Source organism: Galeopterus variegatus, unplaced genomic scaffold (assembly GCF_000696425.1).
Source record: "Galeopterus variegatus unplaced genomic scaffold, G_variegatus-3.0.2 Scaffold16, whole genome shotgun sequence".
In the NCBI taxonomy this organism is placed as follows: Eukaryota; Metazoa; Chordata; class Mammalia; order Dermoptera; family Cynocephalidae; genus Galeopterus; species Galeopterus variegatus.
Window position 1 is genome coordinate 1,132,287 of NW_007726127.1, and position 22,039 is coordinate 1,154,325.

General features: G+C 45.3%; 2 protein-coding genes across 2 annotated transcripts; one reads left to right on the plus strand and one right to left on the minus strand.

The window, feature by feature from the left end:
• The first annotated feature begins 100 nt into the window (after positions 1-100).
• Positions 101-6,165, plus strand: LOC103585621 (glutathione S-transferase Mu 1-like). The gene is made up of 8 exons (XM_008566635.1): positions 101-204; positions 456-531; positions 978-1,042; positions 1,347-1,428; positions 1,531-1,631; positions 2,716-2,811; positions 2,898-3,008; positions 5,290-6,165. Exons 1-8 carry the CDS (start codon positions 169-171, stop codon positions 5,377-5,379), a joined length of 657 nt encoding a protein of 218 aa, XP_008564857.1. The 5' UTR covers positions 101-168; the 3' UTR covers positions 5,380-6,165.
• Positions 6,166-18,712: 12,547 nt separating this feature from the next.
• Positions 18,713-21,998, minus strand: GSTM3 (glutathione S-transferase mu 3 (brain)). Its single transcript, XM_008566646.1, has 8 exons — positions 21,888-21,998; positions 21,445-21,520; positions 21,035-21,099; positions 20,054-20,135; positions 19,862-19,962; positions 19,423-19,518; positions 19,221-19,331; positions 18,713-18,917 (listed from the first exon to the last, which is right to left on the minus strand). The coding sequence occupies exons 1-8, from the start codon at positions 21,933-21,935 to the stop codon at positions 18,816-18,818; spliced, it is 681 nt and encodes a 226-aa protein (XP_008564868.1). The 5' UTR covers positions 21,936-21,998; the 3' UTR covers positions 18,713-18,815.
• Positions 21,999-22,039: the final 41 nt, after the last annotated feature.

Consider the following 22,039-nt stretch of genomic DNA (forward strand, 5'->3'; position numbering starts at 1 on the left):
GGGGGGGGGGGGGGGGGGGGGGGGGGGGGGGGGCGGGCCTCGTGGGCGGCGGGAAGGGCGTGGGGGCGGGGCCCCACCCGGGCCGTCCCTCTTCTTCCAGGGCACTCTCTGAAAGTCGCAGCCCAGCACCGCTGAGGCCTGTCTGCCGAGTCCACAGCTCTCAGCACCATGCCCATGACACTGGGTTACTGGGATATCCGCGGGGTGAGCAGGGATCGGCCAGGGACAGTGGGACGGGGCCGCGGGGCGGGGAGGTGCTGAGCAGCTGGGGGACCAGTTCCAGGGGATGGGTCCTCTTCGGGCCTGCCGGGACCTCTGCCTGTCCCTCTCGGGAGCTCTTCCGTGTGCGCGCCTGTGCGTGCCTGTGGGTGGAGGGTGGGGGGCTCGCGTGGAGGAGATCAAGCCACGCGGTCGGGTCCCCTCCACCTCTGATGTGCCGCGGACCTTCTCTCCAGCTGGCTCACGCCATCCGCCTGCTCCTGGAATACACAGACTCCAGCTATGAGGAAAAGAAGTACACGATGGGGGACGGTAATGGCACCCTCGTGTGCGGACCTCTGCCCAACTCGTGCTGAGCTGGTACCAAGCAGCCCATGCCTGGCCACCTGTTGCTCCCCTCTGCAGGCCTCCACCAGCTGAGGCTGCAGCCTGCCCGTCCCCTCAGGCCTTCCAGGGTGCACTTTGGCCTTCCAAGTCAGGACGCTGGGAGGGGATTGCCGGGCACCCCTGTACCAGTAATTGGGTGGGCTGGGTTCCCCTTAGCGCTTACCTAAACCTTTTGTGAGCCTTAGTCATGTGGAGTTCAGAGCCCTTACAAGCATTCCGTTCCCCACAGACCTCGGAATGTGAGACTCAGTGGTTTGGATTCTAGATCCGCTGCCTCTGGGGCTCTTGCCACTGACTTCTTGGGAAGGTCCCTGGGAAGGGAGGGTTGGGCTCTGGGGAGGTTTGTTTTCAGTTCATCTTCTCCACCACAGCTCCTGACTATGACAGAAGCCAGTGGCTGAATGAGAAATTCAAGCTGGGCTTGGACTTCCCCAATGTAGGTGCAGCGATGGGGCGGTTGTGGGGGCAAGTGGAAGGTGTGCCTGCCTCCATCTCCTTTCCTCAGCTTGGAGGTCTTAGGGTCAGGTGCCTTCTGCTCAACCATTCTCATTCCTGGTTCTCTACGCTGCCTTTCCATGATGTTCTGTGTCCCAGCTCCTTCACTATTATTACAGTATATTTATTTAGGGCCACCATGGGCCAGGCACAGTGAGTGCCAGGTCTTCTGTCTGTCCTCTCTCGGGAAACGGGGTGCTGGGGAGCCTGGCAGCCCCACTGACCTTCAGGGGTTGCCCATGCAGCTGCCCTACTTAATTGATGGGGCTCACAGGATCACCCAGAGCAACGCCATCCTGCGCTACATTGCCCGCAAGCACAACCTGTGTGAGTAAGGCTGGCTGCATGGTGTGGGGGTGATGGTGCTCAACCCCGTGGGCTCGGCTGGGGTGAGATGCTGAGTGTAAGTCTCTGTTGTGTGGGCGGCAGATGGAGAGACAGAAGAAGAGAAGATCCGCGTGGATATTTTGGAGAACCAGCTTATGGACACCCGCATGCAGCTGGCCATGGTCTGCTACAGCCCTGAGTTTGTGAGTTTTCCCACTGGGCTGGGCCAGGTGTGGTTTAGGTCAGCTTGCATTCCCATCTATACTGGTCCTGTTCAGCATTTGAACTTTTTAGTGCTACTCATCCTCCATGCTGTTTCCTGTACTAACATCAGAGTGATTCTCCTAAGTCCAAAATCTATTTAGTGAAAACTCTAAATTAATTCCTACCTATCTTAGGATACAGTCCAGAATCTACAGGGTAGTAATTCAGTTTGTAGACAGTAAAGTCATGTGTTCAGACTCTGCCTCCAGCCACCAGTGACCCTGATAACACTAAACTATATCAAAAGGTAAATCTAAATCAGTCTCCACATCTATATAGTAAAATCATGGTTTCAAAATCCCTTGCATCTTTGACCTCTGACCTCTGCCATTGGCCATCCCTCACAGCTGGTTAATGCCGTCCACCTGTTCTTGGAATACACAGACTCAAGCTATGAGGAAAAGTAGTACATGAGGGGGGATGGTATTGGCACCCTCGAGTTTGGAATTCCGTCCAACTGTTTTCCCAGTGCTGTCTCCATGACACCCACAGCAGTCAGCATATTTCCCGAATAGGCAACACAGGATTGGCCAAAAGGCCTTCATTCCTCTCCCTCCTTTTTTCCAGCTTCTGCAAACCCCATCTTTCCAGAAACTATTCAAATGTCTATTCCATTCTGGCATCCCACTGGGTAGAATTTACAACTTCTTTCCCTGAGCTCTTTAGTTCTTTGCATCTTTGATTCTCCCCACTGTCTAAGTACAGAGTGTGCCCAGTACGCAGGCTATTGCTGGGTCTGACCCATAGGATTGTTTGAAGATCAGAGGTGACAGATTCAGGGACAGTGTCATATTCCTCTTTGCCTTTTCATTGCCTCTGATGGGGTCTGGTATCCAGTAGGAGTCTAATACATGCTGATGTAATAAATGGAAGCCTGGACACTGACAAAGTCCCAGTCGGGGGAAGGACGGCAGCTCAGTGGTGGCCAGCTGGGGCCATGCACAGCCCTGGGGAGGCCGTGTCTCTGCCTAGGGAGTTTGTGTGTGACGTTTTTTTGTGTGTGACAGCTGTTTTTTGTTGCAGGAGAAACTGAAGCCAGAGTATGTGGAGGGACTCCCTGAAAAGATGAAGCTCTTCTCACATTTCCTAGGGAAGCGGCCATGGTTTGCAGGGGACAAGGTAAAGGGGGAGGGAGATGGGGATGGTTAGTTGTCATTCTTCCTAGATGATGGGCTTCCAGCCCATGTGTCCTTGGCCTTCTGCAGATCACGTTTGTGGATTTCCTGGCTTATGATGTCCTTGACCAGAACCGTATGTTTGAGCCCAAGTGTCTGGATGCGTTTCCAAACCTGAAGGACTTCATGTCCCACTTTGAGGTGATGCCCCTGACCTTCCTTCCTCTTGGAACTCTCTTTTCCTTCTCTCTTTGCCCTGAGCTGAAATAATGAGTAACTAGCATTTAGTGAGCACTGGCTTCATGCCAGGACCTGTGCTCAGCATTTTACATCCATTGTGTCAGGTTTAATATTTACAACATTCCAACAAGGTTGATGGAATTATCATTCACAATTTGTACAGATGAGGAAACTGAGACTGTAGAGGGCAAGTCCTTTGCTGAAGGTCCCAGAGCCAGTGGAGGCTGTACTGGGCTGCCTGTCAGCCTCTGGCTTCTATGGGAAGCAGCCAAGAGGAAAAGCCTCAGGCCCTTTTGCAGCCTGGATTTCACAGCTGAGGACACTGTGGAGGAGGCGGAACATCAGGAGTGCGTATGCAGCTGGTGTTAGTAGGACTGACACAAGTCTTCGTCTGTTAACGTAGATACAATCAGAGAGAGGCTCTCTAAGAGAAGAATGAGTTTAACGTGGAATAGAAGATTGCAGTGGGAATCAACATGCCAGATGTGCATATTCAAGAAGCAGAGGGAAAAGGGTTTTAAAGGAAAAATGATGGCAGAATACCTAATTGTTTTGGGGTAATATGCTGGGCCACAAGGATGAGGAAGAAGGTTGATGCCATTCCAAGGCTGAACAGACAGTTGCTTGGCAGATGTCCTTGCAGAAGTATTTTTTGTGTAAGAGTGCATTGGCCTCTATGGAGTATGTTATTTTGCACAGTCCTTTGTGATCATTTTTATCAGGCATTTGTACATGAGAACCCTTCCTTAATGACCTTCCCCGGCTCTGTTCATAGGGTTTTTTTAAACAAGCAACTGTGTTTTGATTCTGGCAACTTTCATAGGTAGGATGGACGTTAAGGACCAAAGACACAGAGATTGTTCATGCCTGATGTCCAAAACGCTTTCCCCATTCAGCTATCCATCTGGGGTAGTACTGAGATCCCAGGAGTATAGTTGGTGCTGGATTTGAGTACACACGTGGGTGCCCCTGCTGAAGGGGTTTATCTTGAAGTGCTTGATGGGGGCACATTTTTTCCCTCCCTCTCCGTTTCGGTTTCCCAAGTGTTCACTCTGTGAGATGGACTAGCACATTTATTTTAACACATGTTAACTGATCTGTCCTGTGTATGAGGCATGGTGTCAGGCACAGTGGTACATGCAAAGGTGACCCTCGATCCTGGAACTGAGTGTAGTGAGACAGCTGCAGACATAGTAGGCTGTGAGGTGCATGTGTTACCATCTGGGTACTGGGGAGCACAGTCTGGACCTCACCTCACAGCTAGTCATCTTTCACCCATACTCAACTTGTTTGAGAGCAACAAAATGTACTTTATGACAGATTTGTGAATTGAGGCATTGTTCCAATTAGGTTTTCAGCCTAATATGTGTTTTTCTTTCCCACTCCCCACCTTGAGATCTGCTTTCTGAGCTAGCTCTCATCAGCCCTGGTTCTGGTACAGGCTGAACGGCCTTGGGGATGTTGCAAGAGCTGGAATGGCTGTGGTGGGGGTGGGAGCGGAGTAAGCGGTGAGGGCTGCAGCTGGGTCCTGCATGGTCTGGCTCCATGGGTTCAGGCTGCCTGGATCTGTTTGTATCCTTTAGATATTATGGGATCTATGTATCCCCCTATCTACTTTCATCTAGGTTTTGCTGAGTCACTGGGTGAGATCCAGGCTTTCTTCCAAGCTGTAGAGGCTTCATCTGAGCCCTTTTGTCTTGCTTGAGGTCCTTCCTCTCTGTGCAAGCCCTGGCAAGCCAGGAGCCTCCCTGTGAGAATGGAGAATGTTTGTGCAGGCATGGAGTGACAGGGCCATCTGTGGGGGTGGAGGAGGGGACTACAGCAGAAAGAGCACAAAACTGGAGAGAGAGACAGAGCCAGGGCTGCTTTCCAGCCCTGTCCCACTTACTAGCTGTGTGAGCCTGAGGGTGTCGCTTAACTCTGTGCACCTCAGTTTCTCTTCTGTTGGATGGCAGTAGTAGAGCCTATCTTGCAGGTAGTTGGGTGGATTTTTTAAAACTCATATTGTAATTTATAGTGGATAGAAAGCCCTAGCCTACTGTCCGGTCTCCATAAGTGGTAGCTCGTACTAAGGTAGGACATTAGTTGAAGGAAATTGGAAGAGTTAACTCATCAGAGCTGTGGAGTCTCAGTGGACTGTGCATAGATCTAACGTGTGACCCACGTGTAAAGGCTGTTGTCAGGGTCCTGACCTGCTATACTTCCAGACTCTGTGCTCAGGCTTTCTTTTTGCTACCCTCAGGGCCTGAAGAAGATCTCTGCCTACATGAAGTCCAGTCGCTTTCTTGCAAGACCTGTGTACGCAAAGCTGGCCCTGTGGGGCAACAAGTAGGGCCATGAGAGGGAGTGCCTGCTGCCTGCAGTCTGGAGAACAGCAACACTCCCTGCACCCCAGGCTCCGCCTTCTCATTCCTTTTTCTTCTGCAGGCCTTATTGGCTTGCTTTCTGTTAAATGGACCCCCCTCTCCTATTCAGGCTCTTTAAAGCTTAAGCTTTCTACTTTTGTTCGCAAAATCCTCCTCCTAAGGTTACTGTTCCCTGCCCTAAATCCAACCGGACAGTCCTTCCTGTCAGTGGTTGACTCTGCTTTGAGGATCATGACTGGACCCCACACTCTCCAGCACTGCCCTGAAAGACCAGCGTGGTCCCTGCGCCAGCCCTATCTGATCTCCAGCCAAGTCTGCAGCACTCCTGTTATGTCTCATCTTGTTCCCTCTGGCCCATTGGACTCAAGGCTGACTGTGGTGGAGTTGTGGGGGTGTTCTTTTGTTTTCTGTTGTCCACAGCAGAGGCTGGGTGGATGGGTATGTGTGCGTGGGGTGTGGGTGGTCAGGCCAGGTTATAAGGTGTCTTGATTATTTCTGTCCCTCCCCATGGGGATTTCTATGGAAGGATGCTCTTTCTGTGCCTGGCTTCCTCATTCATTCAACATCATGGAATGCCTCCTGTAGGCGATGTGGAACTGTATGCATGGTTCAGAGAGGTTTTGGGTTGATGGGGAAGGGGGCTGAGTAGTCCACAGGTGGACTACCTTCTGTGATCCTCTCCCGGAAGCTTTCTCTGATATCTTTCCTCTGTGTTCTCATGGCATTTCCTAATAAAAACATATCTCACTGTATTACAATTATTGTTGTTTCTGTTTTTCACCCCAACTCAATCATAAATACATTGAGGAGAGAATCCATATGTTATTGGACTTCTTAATCTCATATCTATCACCATGCCTGGTATACAGAAAATGTTTAATAAATTTGGAAATTTGAAAGAATTATCTCTAGGGAAGACTCTGCCAACCTTTACAGCCATTATTAGGACACAGCACTCTGGATATAGTTTTCTTAGCTAAAGAAGATATAGAATAACATTCAGAAGACTTAAATGGATAGGTCTTGGAGAATGAGTCAGTAGCTCTATCTAACTTAAGCATTCAATAGGCTCTAGATGTCCTTTGAATAACTTGCTTGAGATGGGCAGGCCTAGTTTGCTGAGCCACAGTGTAGCCATCTGTGTGGTCAAGGTGTTGTGGGAATTTTATTTCAGGTCATCTGCAAAGGAGCAGGACTCATCAGATAACTGTCTGATGAGCAGGTTCCTCGAACGGTGGCTGGACAGTGGAGTTAAGTATTGGGAAGGCACAGTCTTGAGACAACACAGAATGGTTAAGATTTGGAGGAAAGTCCTGTTGAGCATTTGTACAGATGATCACTGCCTGCAGCTGCACTTCTCCAGTCAAATAAAAACAGAGCAACAGGCATAATGTTAAAGGTCATTAAGAAATAAATGGTTAGTTAAAAAAGGTAAAAGTGGTAAGATAATTTGGTGACGCTAAAGTTTATGAAACTGGTTAGATAAAAATTAGTTAAGTCAAAAGCTTATTACACTTCTGTTGGGATTTGGCTTTTATAGTGTTTCTATCTAATGCATATTCAGTTAAAGGGGGTGGCTCCCAGTTATGGAACATTGTCTTGCACATGCTCAGTCAGTCTCTTCCTGGAGCATGTTCATCAGTCAGACCCTATCACATGAATATTCAAGAATATTCTGTGCTCTCTATTGAGCATAGAGAGTTAAAAATAAAAAGGAAAGAAGTAATAGAAGTTAGGAGTGACACTATGATAAAAGATAAGTAGAATATAAATATTAAACCAGAGTAAAATAGATATAGATCTAGAACAGGGGTCAGCAAACATTTTCTGTAAAGGGCCTGATAGTAAATATTTTAGGCTTTGTGGGCCAAAAATGGTCTCTTTCACCATTACTCTGTCATTGTAGCCTAAAGGCAGCCATGGACAACATATACATGAATGGGTGGGGCTGTTTCAACAGAACTTTGTTTACAAAAACAGGTAGCTGCAACAACAACAAAGCAACCTGATTCAAAAATGAGGAGGGCTGACCAGTTAGCTCAGTTGTTAGAGCACAGTGTTGGCAACAGCAAGGTCAAGGGTTTGGATCCTGGTACTGGCCAGCCACCAAAAACAAAAATAAGTTCCAGACTTCATTATGTTTGGACTGGCTGGTTAGCTCAGCTGGTTTGAGCACAGCTGGTTTGAAACACCAAGGGCCAGGTTCGGATCCCTGTACTGGCTAGCTGCAAAAAAAAAATGGGGAAAGGACTTGAAAAGACATTTCTTCAGAGAAGACATACAAGTAGCCAATAAGCACATGATGCTCAACATAACTAAGAAATCAAATCAAATAATCACTTAGAGAAATGCAAATCAAAACTATGAGATATCACCTCACACCCATTAGGATGGCTTGTATCAAAAAGCAGAAAATAAGTGGTGAGACGTGGAGAAATTGGAATCCTTGTGCACTCTCAGTGAAATGTAAAATGGTACAACCACTGTAGAAACCAGTATGACATTTCCTCAAAAAAATTAAGAATTACCATATGATCCAGCAATTCCACTTTTGGACGTATACCCAAAGAACTGAAAGCAAGTTCTCGAAGAGATATTTGTTGACCCATGTTTGTGACATTATTATTCACAACAGCTAGGAAGTGGAAGCAACCCAAGTGCCCATCAACGGATGGATAAAGGATAAATAGGGCTGGCTGTTTAGCTCATTTGGGTAGAGTGTGGTGCTAATAACACCAGGGTCCAGGGTTCGATCCTTGTACTAGTCAGCCACCAAAAAAAACAACAAAAGCAGATGGATAAATAAAATGTGGTACATGCATAGACAGAAATATTATCTAGCATTTAAAAAGGAAGGAAATTATAACATATGCTACAACATAGATGAACCTTGAGGACATTATGCTAAGTGAAATAAATCAGCCCCCAAAAGACAAAAACTTTATTATTCCATTTATGTAATGTATTTAGAGTTGTTAAAATCTAGATAGTGATGTCTGAGGTAGGGTCCTGGGGCCTAATAGTCGGCCTCAACCCTCCTGTATTAGTCCGTTCACGTTGCTTATAACAAAATACATGGAACTGGGTATTTTATAAAGAAAACATTTGTTGTTTACAGTTTCTGAGGCTGGGAAGTCCAAAGTCCATCTGGTGGTGGTGACAGTGACTCAGGGGTCTCATATTGCAGAGAGAGCAAGAGAGAGAAAAACAGACTCTCCTCTTCTTTTAAGGCCCTCAGAACCACACCCCTGACCACCATTATTAATCCATTCACTACTGCATGGTCCTACAATCCAATCACCTCTTTAAGGCTTCACCTTTTGGTTACCGTCATAGGATTTCCCACACGATTAAAAGTCACAGTGGGTTCTAAGTTCTAATACATAAAACTTGGGGGGCACAATTCAAGCTTCAATGAGTTTTGGGGGGACACAATTCAATCCACTACACCTCCCCATCCTCTTACCAAGTTCTTGACTCCACCACAGGAAAGAATTCGAGGGTAGGATCACAGTAGAAAAATGAGAACAGGTTTAATATAACAGATAAGAGATACAAGTTCCACAGAGTGCGGCATGCTCCACAGGCTGAGCAGGGCCCATTCCAAGTTTAACACAAAAGTAAGTTCAGTACAGACATCAAGTCTAACACAAAAGTAAGAAAAACATAACGTTCAGTACAAAGTGCAGGCTGGCTCAAGAGAACCAGCAGCTGCTTGTTTAATACAAAGTAAAGTATACACACCTCAGCCAGTGAAGTGCAGGTTACCTCCAAGAAGGTGAGCGACAACCTGGCCTTCTGTTGGGATTCAGCTTTTATAGTGTCTCTATCTAATGAATATTCAGTTAAAGGGGGTGGCTCCCAGTTATGGAACATTGCCTTGCACATGCTCAGTCAGTCTCTTCCTGGAGCATGTTCATCAGTCAGACCCTATCTTATAAATATTCAAGAATATTCTGTGCTCTCTATTGAGAATGCCCAGCCACTGGATTTGCATAAGCCAGCCCCTTGTGGTCTCATTTCCCCGTGTTGGTACTGAAAATAGGTCTAATTGGTGACAGTAACTTTCTTGTAGGGGAGGGCCTAGAAGAGGAGACTGAAATCTTGGGGAATGGCTTGAAACCCAGAGGCGTGTCCTGTAACTCGAGCCCAGGGAAACTGAGCACCTCCTATATCAGTAGAATCTCTACATCTGTCTTTAGGCAGAATGGTGGTTGTCAGGGGCTGGGGGAATGTGAAGTTCTTGTTTAGTGGTTATAGAGTTCCAGTTCGACAAGATGCAAAGTGTTCTGGAGATGGATGGTGGTGATGGTTGCACTCTGAACTGTTCAAATAGTTAAGATGGTCAGTTTTATGTTATGTGTATTTTACAACAATAAAAAGTAATTTAAAATGAAACAACAAAAAACAACAGGTGGCTGTTGTTTCCTGATTCCTGATCTAGAAGTTCAAATTAAAATGGCATAGCTATATTAATGCTAAAATATTACATTTGAAATATAAAAGGTGATTAGCAAAGAAAAAAAGTAACTCAATCCTTAAAAAAGAGGGCACAAAGAAAAGATAAATGTTTAGGTGATGGAAATGCTTTCTACTCTAAGTGGATCATTGTATAATATATGCATGTATTGAAACAACATTCTGTACCCCACAAATAGGTACAATTAAAAATAAATTAATCAGGACCAGCCTGTGGCTCACTTGGGAGAGTGTGGTGCCGATAACACCAAGGCCGTGGGTTTGGATGCCGGTTACTCACTGGGTGAGCGTGGTGCTGACAACACCAAGTCAAGGGTTTAGATCTCCTTACTGGTCATCTTTAAAAAAAAAAAAACAAAATAAAATAATAAATTAAATTAAAATAAAATAACAGCAGGAAAAGAAATTAGTTACATCTGGTCATATCCAAAAAGTTGCAGTATGAGAATCTGAGGTTTTACATCAAAACCAGGTTACAAAAACTGGTACTAGCAAATAAGATACCTGAATAAATTATTGTCTGATGAAGTAGAAATTATGTTAAAAAAAAAAAGAAAAGAAAAAAGAGAAGATGTGGTAAATGAAGACAGTTGCAAATGAAAATAATTTTCTAAACATTGTGGTCAAAATTATAAAAGATAAAAACTTACATTTTAAATTCTGGGGTAGAAGTATAACCTATGTACTTCAAACTGAGGCAATCAAAAAAGATGATCTGGAGCTGGCAGAAGCTCTGAGACATGGGATTGCTTGGAGCTCACGACAGTGCTCATACATTTTTCAACATATCTCTTCTGCTTCTAGAATGGGAAAATGTGACACTCTGAGAACGCGACTGCTTGCACTGGTATCTTCTGCGTTGATCTGTAATCACTTGTTAATTACAACTTCTATGCCTAATATTCTCCCTTTACCATTGTATTAATAAAGAAAGATTATGCTGAAAGAGACCCCAAAACAGCAGCTTATAGAGAACAGTTTACTCTTCTTTCACATAACAGTTCCATGGGGAAGAGTCCAGGTTGTTGGGCAGCCCTGCTCCAGGAAGTTATTCAGGGACGCAGGCTCCTTCCATCTTGTGGCTCGGCCATCCCCTAGGGCACTTCCTCATCTCCTTGGTTGAAGCTGTATCATGAGTATGGGAAGGAAAAGAGAGAGAAGAAGCCCGAGCCAAGGAAGCAACTTCCCATTATGCAAGTGAGGTGGCAGCTGCATATGTCAGTCACTCATATTCCATTGGTGACATTCAGTTGTGTGATTATACCTAGTCATGGGTTGTGGTGGGTAACTGCATCTCTCCCACACCCCGAAAACTGGGAATAAAGGTTAATTAAACCCACATCAGGAGAAACTTTGGGGTTAAGCTGGTGGTTTAAAGCAGGTAGGATAGAGGCTCAAGTGTTTAAGACATAATCTTTATCTTCAGCTAAACGTAAAAGGAGTGGCATATCACTTAGGGTTCCTTGTTCCTAAAACAGGAAAAGAATTTATTACAGGTATCAGGTAGCTTATTGAATCCCTGGGAGGGGCAGGGAGTTGGCTTTAGAATCTGGGTAGCCAGGAAGTATGCCTAATCATGTATGGGATTATTCTAGAGAAGGCTTCACAGCTATTGCAGGACACAGAGACTGGAGCCCCTGGACCCGTGACATGTGGCACTGGATACCAGGCTCACTATTGCTGTCTCCAAAATCCTGATGCCTCTACCACTACCCTTCTTGTAAGAAAACCAAAAAGCAGGGCCTGCTTCTTTAGAACTGAGGTCCTGCACCACTGTATGCAATGAACAGAGCCTGGGTCACAGGCCTATGCCTCAGGTAGACAGGTAAGTGCTGGTAATATTGGCTTCACAGTGGCCTTAGTGACTTAGCTTCTTAACTGTATGTACCACCATCTTCAGCATGTTCCTGCCTAACATAATGCAACCATCCCTTGTACAAACGAAAACACATTCACCCTCTTTCCCTCAAGTCCGAGTGTTATCAACTATTGCTTCCAGTTCCAAGTTTGGGATCTCCAGGAAGTGTTCATATTGTTATTTTGAAAATGACAGACTAAAGCATAATGTCAATGACGCCCAAGTCACTCTATAAAAAATAGTAAAGAGAATGGAAGGTAGAAAAAAGAGAAAATTAGGTGAGCTATATAATGCAGCAGCAAACAGCCTCACTCAGAGTTGCAGATAAACTGGTTCACATTTATTTACAATGCTTATAGAATGCCCTTCTTCGGTTAGAGGATTCTGAAGAGATGTTGCGTAAGCCTTTGATACTAAACACTGATGTGAGCAACCTGAAGTCCCTCCTTGGATTGACTGTTGTCTCCATCCCTCTGGTGACCCCACTCTCAGGTTCACTGTCATCCCACTTTATTAGCCCACATTTTCCTAAACTGCGTGCCATGATGAGGGAACTCTTTGCTGATGGCAGATATAGAGACATTCCAGCCGCTGCTACTTGGTAACTCAAGACTTGGAAGCAGAGATCAAGAGGGGCCCATCCTGATGGGTTCCGCAGCAACTCTTCCCGTAAATGCTGATTGTCATACCCCTTTGTCATACTCCCAAGGGACTCCCCTTTGTGAAACAGCACCAACAATCCCCCCAAAAGCATAGTCCTGTCCAAAAGGCCCAGCAGCCACCCTCCATTTCCTTAGTTCTCTTTTCAGTTGAAACATAATTTTGGAAGGAAGCAGGTAGGGTTTTGGTTAAAGTTCAAAAAGAATATCTGTTAATGTAATTGGAAACGTTGTACCATAGCAAATAAAATACAGGCCTATCTAATAATTCTAATTTTCCTTCAAACGTCTACCCAGACAAACATTATTCTCTTTGTTTAATTCCTATCCCTCTGCACCACTGAAAACACCTCCTTATAATAACCTAAGCTTGGCCCTCTGCCTCCAAGTCAGCCCACACAGAAGCACCTATTTATTTAAAATTCAAATATACACACATCGTTTAGTCTTTTCTTCTGGATTTAAGTCCCACATGTGAGTCACCTGTAATTATTTCCATTGAAAACCCCTTAGGAACATTAAGAGCCCATCCCTGTCAGTTTTCAGAAATGTTTCATTACACTTTGGCCTAAGCAAGGAGCAAGGCGGACCATGAAATCATTTAGCCCACTCTCCAGCTTCAGAGTTCTTTGTGGTCTTCCAGGACCTCCCTGAACCTGAACTTCTGTCCTGACTCCAAATACTTCAACCTGAACTATCTCTACCTGTTTTAAGAACAGGACATTCCATTTTTCTGTCTCCCAACCAGAACAGAGAGGAATTTTTAAAAGTTCCTTGAGGGCATTAAGCTCTTATATGAAGCAAACTCTTCTTTTCTCCTTCTAATCCTCTCTAGAATGAAAAGAATCAATGCATAGTTTTGAGTGCCTCCTTTGTGCCAGGCTCTATGCAAGCACTAAATATAAAAATTTGCTTAAGACATACTCCCTGCTCTCAGACAACTTACAGTTTAGTGGCAGAGACAAATATCTAACCAAACAATTAGAGTTCAGTGTGTTAAGCGCTGATGGAGGAAATCATTGACTCCTATGGGAACAGAGATTTAAAATAAGTGAATTTAAGTTAGCCTGGGGGAAGTGGAGGAACGGGTGGCCAGAATAAACCACATCTCAATGGCTTAACACACTTATGCTTCATGCCGTATGCGGTCAACAGGGGGCTCTGCTCTTTGTAGTCTGTCAGAAACCTAGACCGATGGAGGCTTCGGCTGCTCTCAGAGCCATCCAGCACCATGTTGGGAGGTGGATATAGTGACTTATGGATGGTTCTTAAAGCCTGGAAAATGTGTGTAATTTCTACTCACGACTCAAACTAGTAGATGCCCTGGGAAGGCAATCAACATTAGGGCTAATAAAAAGCTTGAATAGTATAAAAGGGCTGGAGGAGGTATTGTAGAACCTTTCTAGCACTTATGAGAGGTAAATTAACACCAATTGCTAAACATAGAAACTGGATAAATTTCAATATTCATTTAGAAATTAATTTTATGATGCTGTCCTAAGTATTAAAATACAGGTTATACTTAAATCATTCAAAGTTTGGCATGTTCACACATGTGCACAAAGTATTTGATAGATATTTACACACTGGGAGACACAATTATGGTCTGACTTTGGAGTTTTGGCAGATCTGGGTTCAAATTCTGGCAAGTTTCCCTACTAGCTTTTTTTGGGTGCGTGTGATCCGAACCCTCGGGCGGGAGCGCCGCCGCGCTTCCCAAGCGGCGCACTATCCAGTGCGCCACCGGGCCGGCCCTCTACTCACGTTTAATCGGCCGAAGCAAGTCAGGAGGATACACTTAACGTTCAAGAGGGTCGTGAAGCTTTCCCAAGGGAAAGAATCAGAAATCTGTGGTGACTATCACGGATGATTTTTGCAGGGGTTATCAGATGTGACTTCTAATGAATAGGCATCAGACAGGCCGAGAGGGTTGGGGTCGGGGGTGGGGTGGGGTGGGAAGCAGGAGGCAAAAGGAACAGCAGGTGCGAAAATGTGAAAATATAAAAGAGAACATGGCGCTTTTGGATAATTTATAAATTTATGTAACATTGATCTGTTCCAAGTGCTCTAGAAATATTGACTTAATTCTCATATCAATCCTGTGAAGGAATGTTATAACACCAAGGTCAAGGGTTTGGATCCCTGTATCAGCCAGCAGCCAAAAATAAAAAAAAAGTATCCCTGAGAGGGAGGGTTCATTTATCAGAGGACACACTGAGCACAGGAGGCCAATGTCTACCGGTGGCAGAGCCAGGATCTGTACCCAGGCAGCCCTATCCAAAGCCGATGTTCCTGAGCACCATGTGGTGCTGCTCCCTAGGGAATTCAGAAAGGCTGAACCTAGTGCTCCAGGGCAGAGGGGAGAGGGCACAAGCCAAAAGATACATGTGGAAAGGAAGAGGGGGTCAGATTATGAAGATAAGTTGGAGGAGGTAGTCTTTTTCCTGCGGCCTCAGAAATTAAATTAAATTTAAAAATGTATTTAAGCAGGGAAGTGACGCTGTCGATTGATTGAATTGTATCCCCCAAGTTTTATTTATTGGAAACTTAATCCCCACTCTAACTGTTGAGGGTGGCAAATCCTATTATGGTAATTGAAAGGTGAGGTCTTGAAGAGGTGATTAAATTGTAGGACCATGCCCTAGTGAATGGATTAAACATGGTGGTCAAGAGCATGGTTCTGAGGGCTTTAAAAGAAGAGAGAGGAGGTTCTCTCTGCTCACTCTGCTTCCACCATCTTGCAATGTGAGACCCCCGTATCACTGTCGCCACCACCAGATGGACTTTGTACTTCCCAGCCTCAGAAACTGTGAACAATAAATTTCATTTTCTGTATAAATCACTCAGTTTCAGGTATTTTGTTATAAGCAACAGAAACGGACTAATACAAGTGACATGAGCAAATTTGTAGATTAGAAACATCACTGGGTAAATTTCAGTTCCTCACCTCTCCCCCACTATCCATTTGAACTCCCTAAGGCCCTCTTTTTTGGTGTGGCCCATTTGTTCCACCTGTTCTACAGCTGAAGGATAAGGAATGTGCAATTTCTATACAAAGTCCAGGTGTTCTCATAAGCCTTTCTTAAGCTGGCTTTAAAGGCGGATCCATGTACATAAGTATCAGTGTCCCCTACCCCACCCATTACATCAGTGAAACAACTCGACATTTAATTTCCCTTTAATCACATAAGCTATTTCCTTCTGAACAGGATATGCCTAAACCCAGTTGCTCAGTATTCAATGATGAATACAAATAAGTTTCCCTAATACTTTTGGGGAACTGCTCCACCGAATTGAACGCACCTATCACAAGTTTTTAAATAAAGCTTTACTGATGTGACTTGCATAAACCCATCACTAGTATACCAATTTCTCAAAATTTGTGTGCCTCTGTGTCTATGGGATGAGAGGGCGACTCTCTCTCCACCTGTCCCTGCCTCGAAGGCAGCGATTGTGACAGCATTCTTCTCTTGGCCTATGTTAGAATGACAGTTAGGGGCTGATTGGGATCTGGGGAACCACCTCTCAGGGGAAAGGATCTGTTCCTCTGTGTGGCCTTCCTGCTTTCTGGGACAGTAAGGTCATTGGTTTTGGGTAACTGTTAAGCGGATTTTCACTAACAAACACAATAACTAGAAAACATCACGTGATTTGTCTATAGTTTGTTCATCTGGAATTCATGTGAAATGCATTTCATCTGCAGACCTGCACTTTTAAAATTTCTCCCTTGCAATTGCTCATCCCCTACCATGTAGTGCTCTCCTATTATCTGTCTTTCCCAGGATTCTTCCTCAGAGCACTGCAGGAACAATTTTCTGTTTTTCTGCCTTCTTCTGTGTGGTAAACAGACACTGACATGTGCCCCTGATCCTCCCTCCTGGTATTACGCCCTGTGTAAGCCCCCTGAGTGTGGGCCGGACCTGTGACTTGCTTCTAACAGAATATGAAAAGCCTGAAATGATGGGAGGTCATTGCTGTGATTACATTATGTAGGACTCTAGTGTCCCTCTTTCCAGAAGACTCCCTCATTGGTTTGATGAAACAAGTGGCAATGTTGCAGGAACTGAAAGTGACCTCCTGCTGACAGCCAGTCAGAAACCGACGCCCTCTGGCCAACAGGGCACATGGGACCGAATTCTATCAACAGTCACATGAACTTGGAAGCAGATCCTTCTCCACTTGAGCCCTGAGATGGGTCATAGCCCTGGCTGACACACTGATGCAGCTTTCAGATGAGACCCTGAGCAGAGGACCCAGTAAAGCTGAGCCCAGAAACTGTGAGATAATGTGTGTTGTTTCAGGCACACATTTAGGCACACATTTGTGGTAATTTTGTTGCACAGCAAAATATAATACATTCCCTTTTTGATTTCTGGTCGTATCACCTGTCTACTTCCAGAGGCATCTCAATCCCTCTAACCCCCCTTATAGCCACAAAGCCCTTCCTTAGGGCACACCACTCCCTAACACTATGGAAATTCATGTCAAGAGTTACCAGATTGAAGAGAAACTCCTCAGCTTTTATACCTCTTCTGGCCAAAGACTCCCTATGCCCAAGATATTGGTCTAGACACCTAACTACTGCTCACCGGGTTGGCAAAAGGTGACAGTTAAACTGCCTGTTTAGCATCTTGTGTCTGTACTATCCCTCCTGAGGAAGCCCTCCTGACATCACCAGGTCTCCCAGCCACTGGGGCCCTCTGTCTTTCACCAGAGAGATTTTTGGCTTCCGTCCTTAGGGAACAGTAATTTGGCCCACAGCTTCCTCTCTTAGGATGGAGACTACTCAGAGGCTTTGCTCTGTGCGTGGAGAGTGGTGCCAATTCAATCTCCACAGGGGTCTGTTCCCCTTAAGTTTGCTTTCTTTTCTTAAAATATGTTTATTACACAAGTAATGCAGATATACACAAATATATTCTCTTAGTTATAAAAGAAAACCTTAGCCTTATCTCAGAAGTCAGTTTAACTTTCACCCTGGAGTCTGGGCCTTCCTCCCATTTGCCTGAAGTAAGCCTTGTTAGCAGTTTGCATCCTCCAGACTCTTTCCTATGCCTTCACAGACATAAACATATCTGTAGAAAATATTTACCTCATGGTTTTCCTTTTTAAATCATAACATATATCACACTGTACATACTAATCTGCAAACTAATTTTAAAATCCAACAACGTGTCCTGGGGATCTTTCCGTTAGTTTATACAGTTGTCTCATTCTTTAACTGCCATGTGGTATTCTACAGTAGAGATGGGCATTTACATGGTTTCCACTTATTTGTTATGATAAACAATGCCACAATGAACATCTTAGTTTATGCCTCTTTGAGTATAGAGGTGAATTTTTATAGAATTATTGGGTCATAGGATACAATTTGAATTTTAAAAGATATCGACAAATTGTCCTCCAATATAGCTATAAATAGCTATACCAATTTTGAAGTTCACCAGCAGGAAAAGCATGTCACTTCCCCAAGCCCTGACAACACTTGAGAAATGTCTTAATTTTTGTTCATCTCACAGTTGGAAAAATTGTCTCTCATTGTAGTTTGCAGTTTTTTGGCTTAAAAACATCTTTTAAACATTTTTGGGGTCATCAATATTTCTATTTTTTAAGTTGTTTGTTCCTAGATTTTTGTCCATTTAACAAAAACTCAGTTGATTTATCTTTATACTGGTCCTTTTCTTCTCATTTGTCATTTAAGTTTTCTTTTTTGTGCCTATCATGGAAAGTTTTAGAATTTGAACTGCTCAATTGGTAAATATTTCCTTTTATGATTTTTATTTTTATGTCTTAAAGAAACCTTTCCTACCCTACTATCACAAATGCTCTTACATTTTCATCAATATTTCAATAGCTTTGTGTATAATGTTGGGACTTAAACTTCCAGATAAACTAATTTTAGTGAATAGTGCGAGATAGGGTTCTATTATTTTTAACTAGTAAGCAATTGTCCCAACTCTACTGGCTGGCCCACCAGTTTGAAATACAACTTTTATCACACTAAATTTCCATATATACACAGGACTGTTTCTGAACTTCAGTTAAGTCCATCAGTACCACACAGTTTTACTTGATACCTTTACCAGGTCTTCAAAGGGGCTCCAGTCCCATTTAAAACATCTGCTCTCTCCAACTGTGTGATCTCCCCATTTCTAGTACCCACTCTCAAGACTTGAGCATGAACCTCTAGCTCCTTAAACTCCACTGGGGAGTAGAGGGATGTCAATGTTGCAGTGACTTCTTGATAATTCTCCACACATCCTTATTCGCCTTTGGCATTTACGCCCGAAAGTAATCTGGCTGGACACCAGTGCCTAAGTGCAATTTATTGAAAAGAGAAGAGAAGATAGAGTACAGGCCCTCTAGAGACAAGATGGAGCTAAACAAGCAGTGCAAATCTGCCTCCTGCTCAGCATACAGTCTTCTTGTTGCCCCACTGGGCCATCTTGTTGTTGATGGGCATCTTGAAGAAGCGGTCAGATTGCATGTAGGCAGCTATTTTCTCCAAAGCCTGAAATGAAAGCACACCAAATCTTATAAAGACCCTCTGTAGTGCTCTGACCCAGTGCAACAGACCCATACCAAAACAGCAGCATTCACATGCTGCCTGCCTCTACCTCCCCCCATTTTCTATAGATAGTGCCTTTAGGGTGAAGGAGCCAGGCCCTTCCAAGACTTAAAGGGCTAGAGGTATCCAACCATTGTCCTGTTAGGCCAAAGCTAATGCTGGGCAAGAATCTACTGTATGGGGGTCCCTTGGGGCCCAAGGGAACCTCTGAGTGTTTCTGTAAGAGAAAGGTGCAGGGACCATCACCTCAAAACGGCACATGAAAGCCTTCAGATTTGGGAACTCATCCAGGCACTTGGGCTCAAACATACGGTTCTGATCTAAGACATCATAGGTGAGAAAATCCACAAAGGTGATCTAGAAGAAAGACAGTAAGAGTGTCAGGTCTGAGGAGTTCATTTACACCTCCAGAGATAGAGAATATGCTCTACTTTTCCCTTCTTCCTACCTTTTCCCCTGCAAACCATGAGTATTTCCCCAGGAACAAGGAGAATTGCTTCAGTTGTCCAGGTAGTTGTTCCAAGTACTGAGGCTTCAGTTTTTCCTGGGAGAGAGGGTAGAAGAGAGCAAGAATAGCTGTCATTTTCACTGCTAACCAGGTCACAGGCCAGCAATGGACACTTACTTAGCAGCCCCTTCTCCAGGTACCTTCCTCTCACTGCCTTCACTTGGTGGTGGCAGGAGAGAAAAAGGGGTTTTGAAAGGAGGGACCAGCACCAGAGTTACATGACAAAATAAACCAAAAAATAAGAGTTCTGTTTCCTATTCTGACAGATTGGGTTGGTGGGAAGGTAGCAGCAGCAGAATAGAAGAGAAATAACCCTTAGGTCCTTAAATGCTCCTTTTCTTGATATGCCATTCCGCTGATGCATGCTGAGGAAACTCACATGGTCAGAGTTGTAACAAAGCCGTGTCAGCTGCATGCGGAAATCCATTACTTGGTTCTCCATGATGTCCACTCGAATCTTTTCTTCTTCAGTATCACCACCTGTGGGCCAAATGATAACGAATCACCTTTAGGATCATCCACTCCCAGGCGAACCAGCCTGGTCTCTCTCACCAGCCCCATCCCCACTCACACATGTTGTGCTTGCGAGCAATGTAGCGCAGGATGGCATTGCTCTGGGTGATCTTGTTCTTCCCATCCATGAGGTAGGGCAGCTGGAAGGAAAAGGACAGACAAAATGGACAACCTAGCTTTCTCTTGCTTCCCTCTCTCTCTCCAAGGGAAGAGGAGACTTGCAGGGCAATGAACACGAGAGAGAAGACTCTGTGTTAGGAGAAAGAAGAAAATAAGAAAGTAGCAGTTGGGTCCCCACCTGATTCTACACAGGGGTTGTTAAATCTGTATGTATGCCATGGACCCTTTCTCAGAACAAGGTTTTTGTCAGCACCACGCTCAGTCAGTGAGTGAACCGGCCATCCCTATATAGGATCCGAACCCGTGGCCTTGGTGTTATCAGCACCGCACTTTCCCAAGTGAGCCACGGGCCAGCCCTAGAACAAGGTTTTTGAACACATAAAGCAAATTACGTATACCAGGGTATTCCAAAAATTAGTGGGAAAATAGAATTAAAAGATAATAAAAATCTTTCCATGAACTTTTTGAAGTACCCTCGTATTTACAGTTATAAAATTTTTTAAAACAAAATTGTAATAGTGTAATATGTGACTATTAATGCATTAAATAGCAAGCAGACATAATAGCTACCATAATTTCAAAGTAGTGATGAATATAAACAACATCTAAGATATCTGTAACACATGTAATAGAATATGAAAATATCTGATTTCCACTTAGTGACAAAGGTCACAGACTTGGCTAATAATTAAGGTTTCTTATTGCCTATATTCGCAATAGAAGGAAATGGTAACTTTTGATAGTGGTTAGCAGAAATGAAAATGTAATTTTTTTTCTCCATCCAGTTCCAGGACCTCTGAATTCTATTCTATCCAGGTTAAGGGCCCCTATTCTAGATCCTGTCGGACGGGGGAGGGAAGAAGAACGGATATACGTGAAGGTCTTTCCTTCTGCCCCCTCTGCTCCTAAAGCCACCTACATTAGGAAAGTCCAGGTCTAGCTTGAATTTCACATCCAGCCATTGGCTTCGATCATAGTCAGGAGCTGCAAGACAGAGAATGAAATGGGACCCGGCTATATCTAAAGAAATGACTTAGTCCCAATACCTGAAATTCCCACACCCCAAAACCTTAACCATTTCGTCTCTGGAGCCTATTTGGTTAAGCATTGACAAAAGGGTTGGGGCTATGGCAGAAGGAGAATCTCCAGCTCCAGGTAAAGGATGCGTTTCTCCCCGCACAGGACACAGCAGAGAGCTCTCGGGTGATTTGAGCAGACTTCCCGCCCGACCTTGGCGTGATGCCACCCCCTGGGCACAAGAAGACAGGGGCAGTAGGAGGGCCAGCTTGGCTTTGCGCGGCGGCACACGGGCACCCACAGCAGCATTACCTTCCCCGCACGTGTACCGCTTCTCCTCATAGCATGTGTCCGTGAACTCCAAGAGCAGGCGGATGGCGTGCGCCAACTGAAGGAGAGAACCCGCGGTCGGCGCCTGCGCGGCTCTCACGGGCCCCCAGCCCCCGCCCACCAACGTCCCCGGCCCAGGGCTGCCGAGACCCAGCATCCTGCCGGGCGAACGTTAAGAGGCCCCCAAGCCCGGCCCCGGCATCATGCTGTCCTCGGTCCCTCCCCGCGGGGCCCGGTGATCCTCGAGGCGGGACAGGGGACAGCCTCCGTGGCCGGGCAGCTCGACTAGGGTTGGCCGCGCCGCCCCGCAGCGAAGAGGCTCCCGCATAGAGCCGCTTCTCATGGAGGCTGCTGCTGACCAGAGCCACGACCGCCTCCGCGTCCGTCCCCCCGAAGAGTGGCTCGACCGTTGAGACGGCACTCACCCCGCGAATATCCCAGTAACCCAGAACCACAGACGACTTGTTCGACATAGCGAAAAATCCTTGCGAGCCTTGGAGGACAGGACACGGGCCACGACCGAACGAAGCTTTATAGCCGACGCAAGTGGGCGGGGCCAACGTGAGCGCCGTGACTC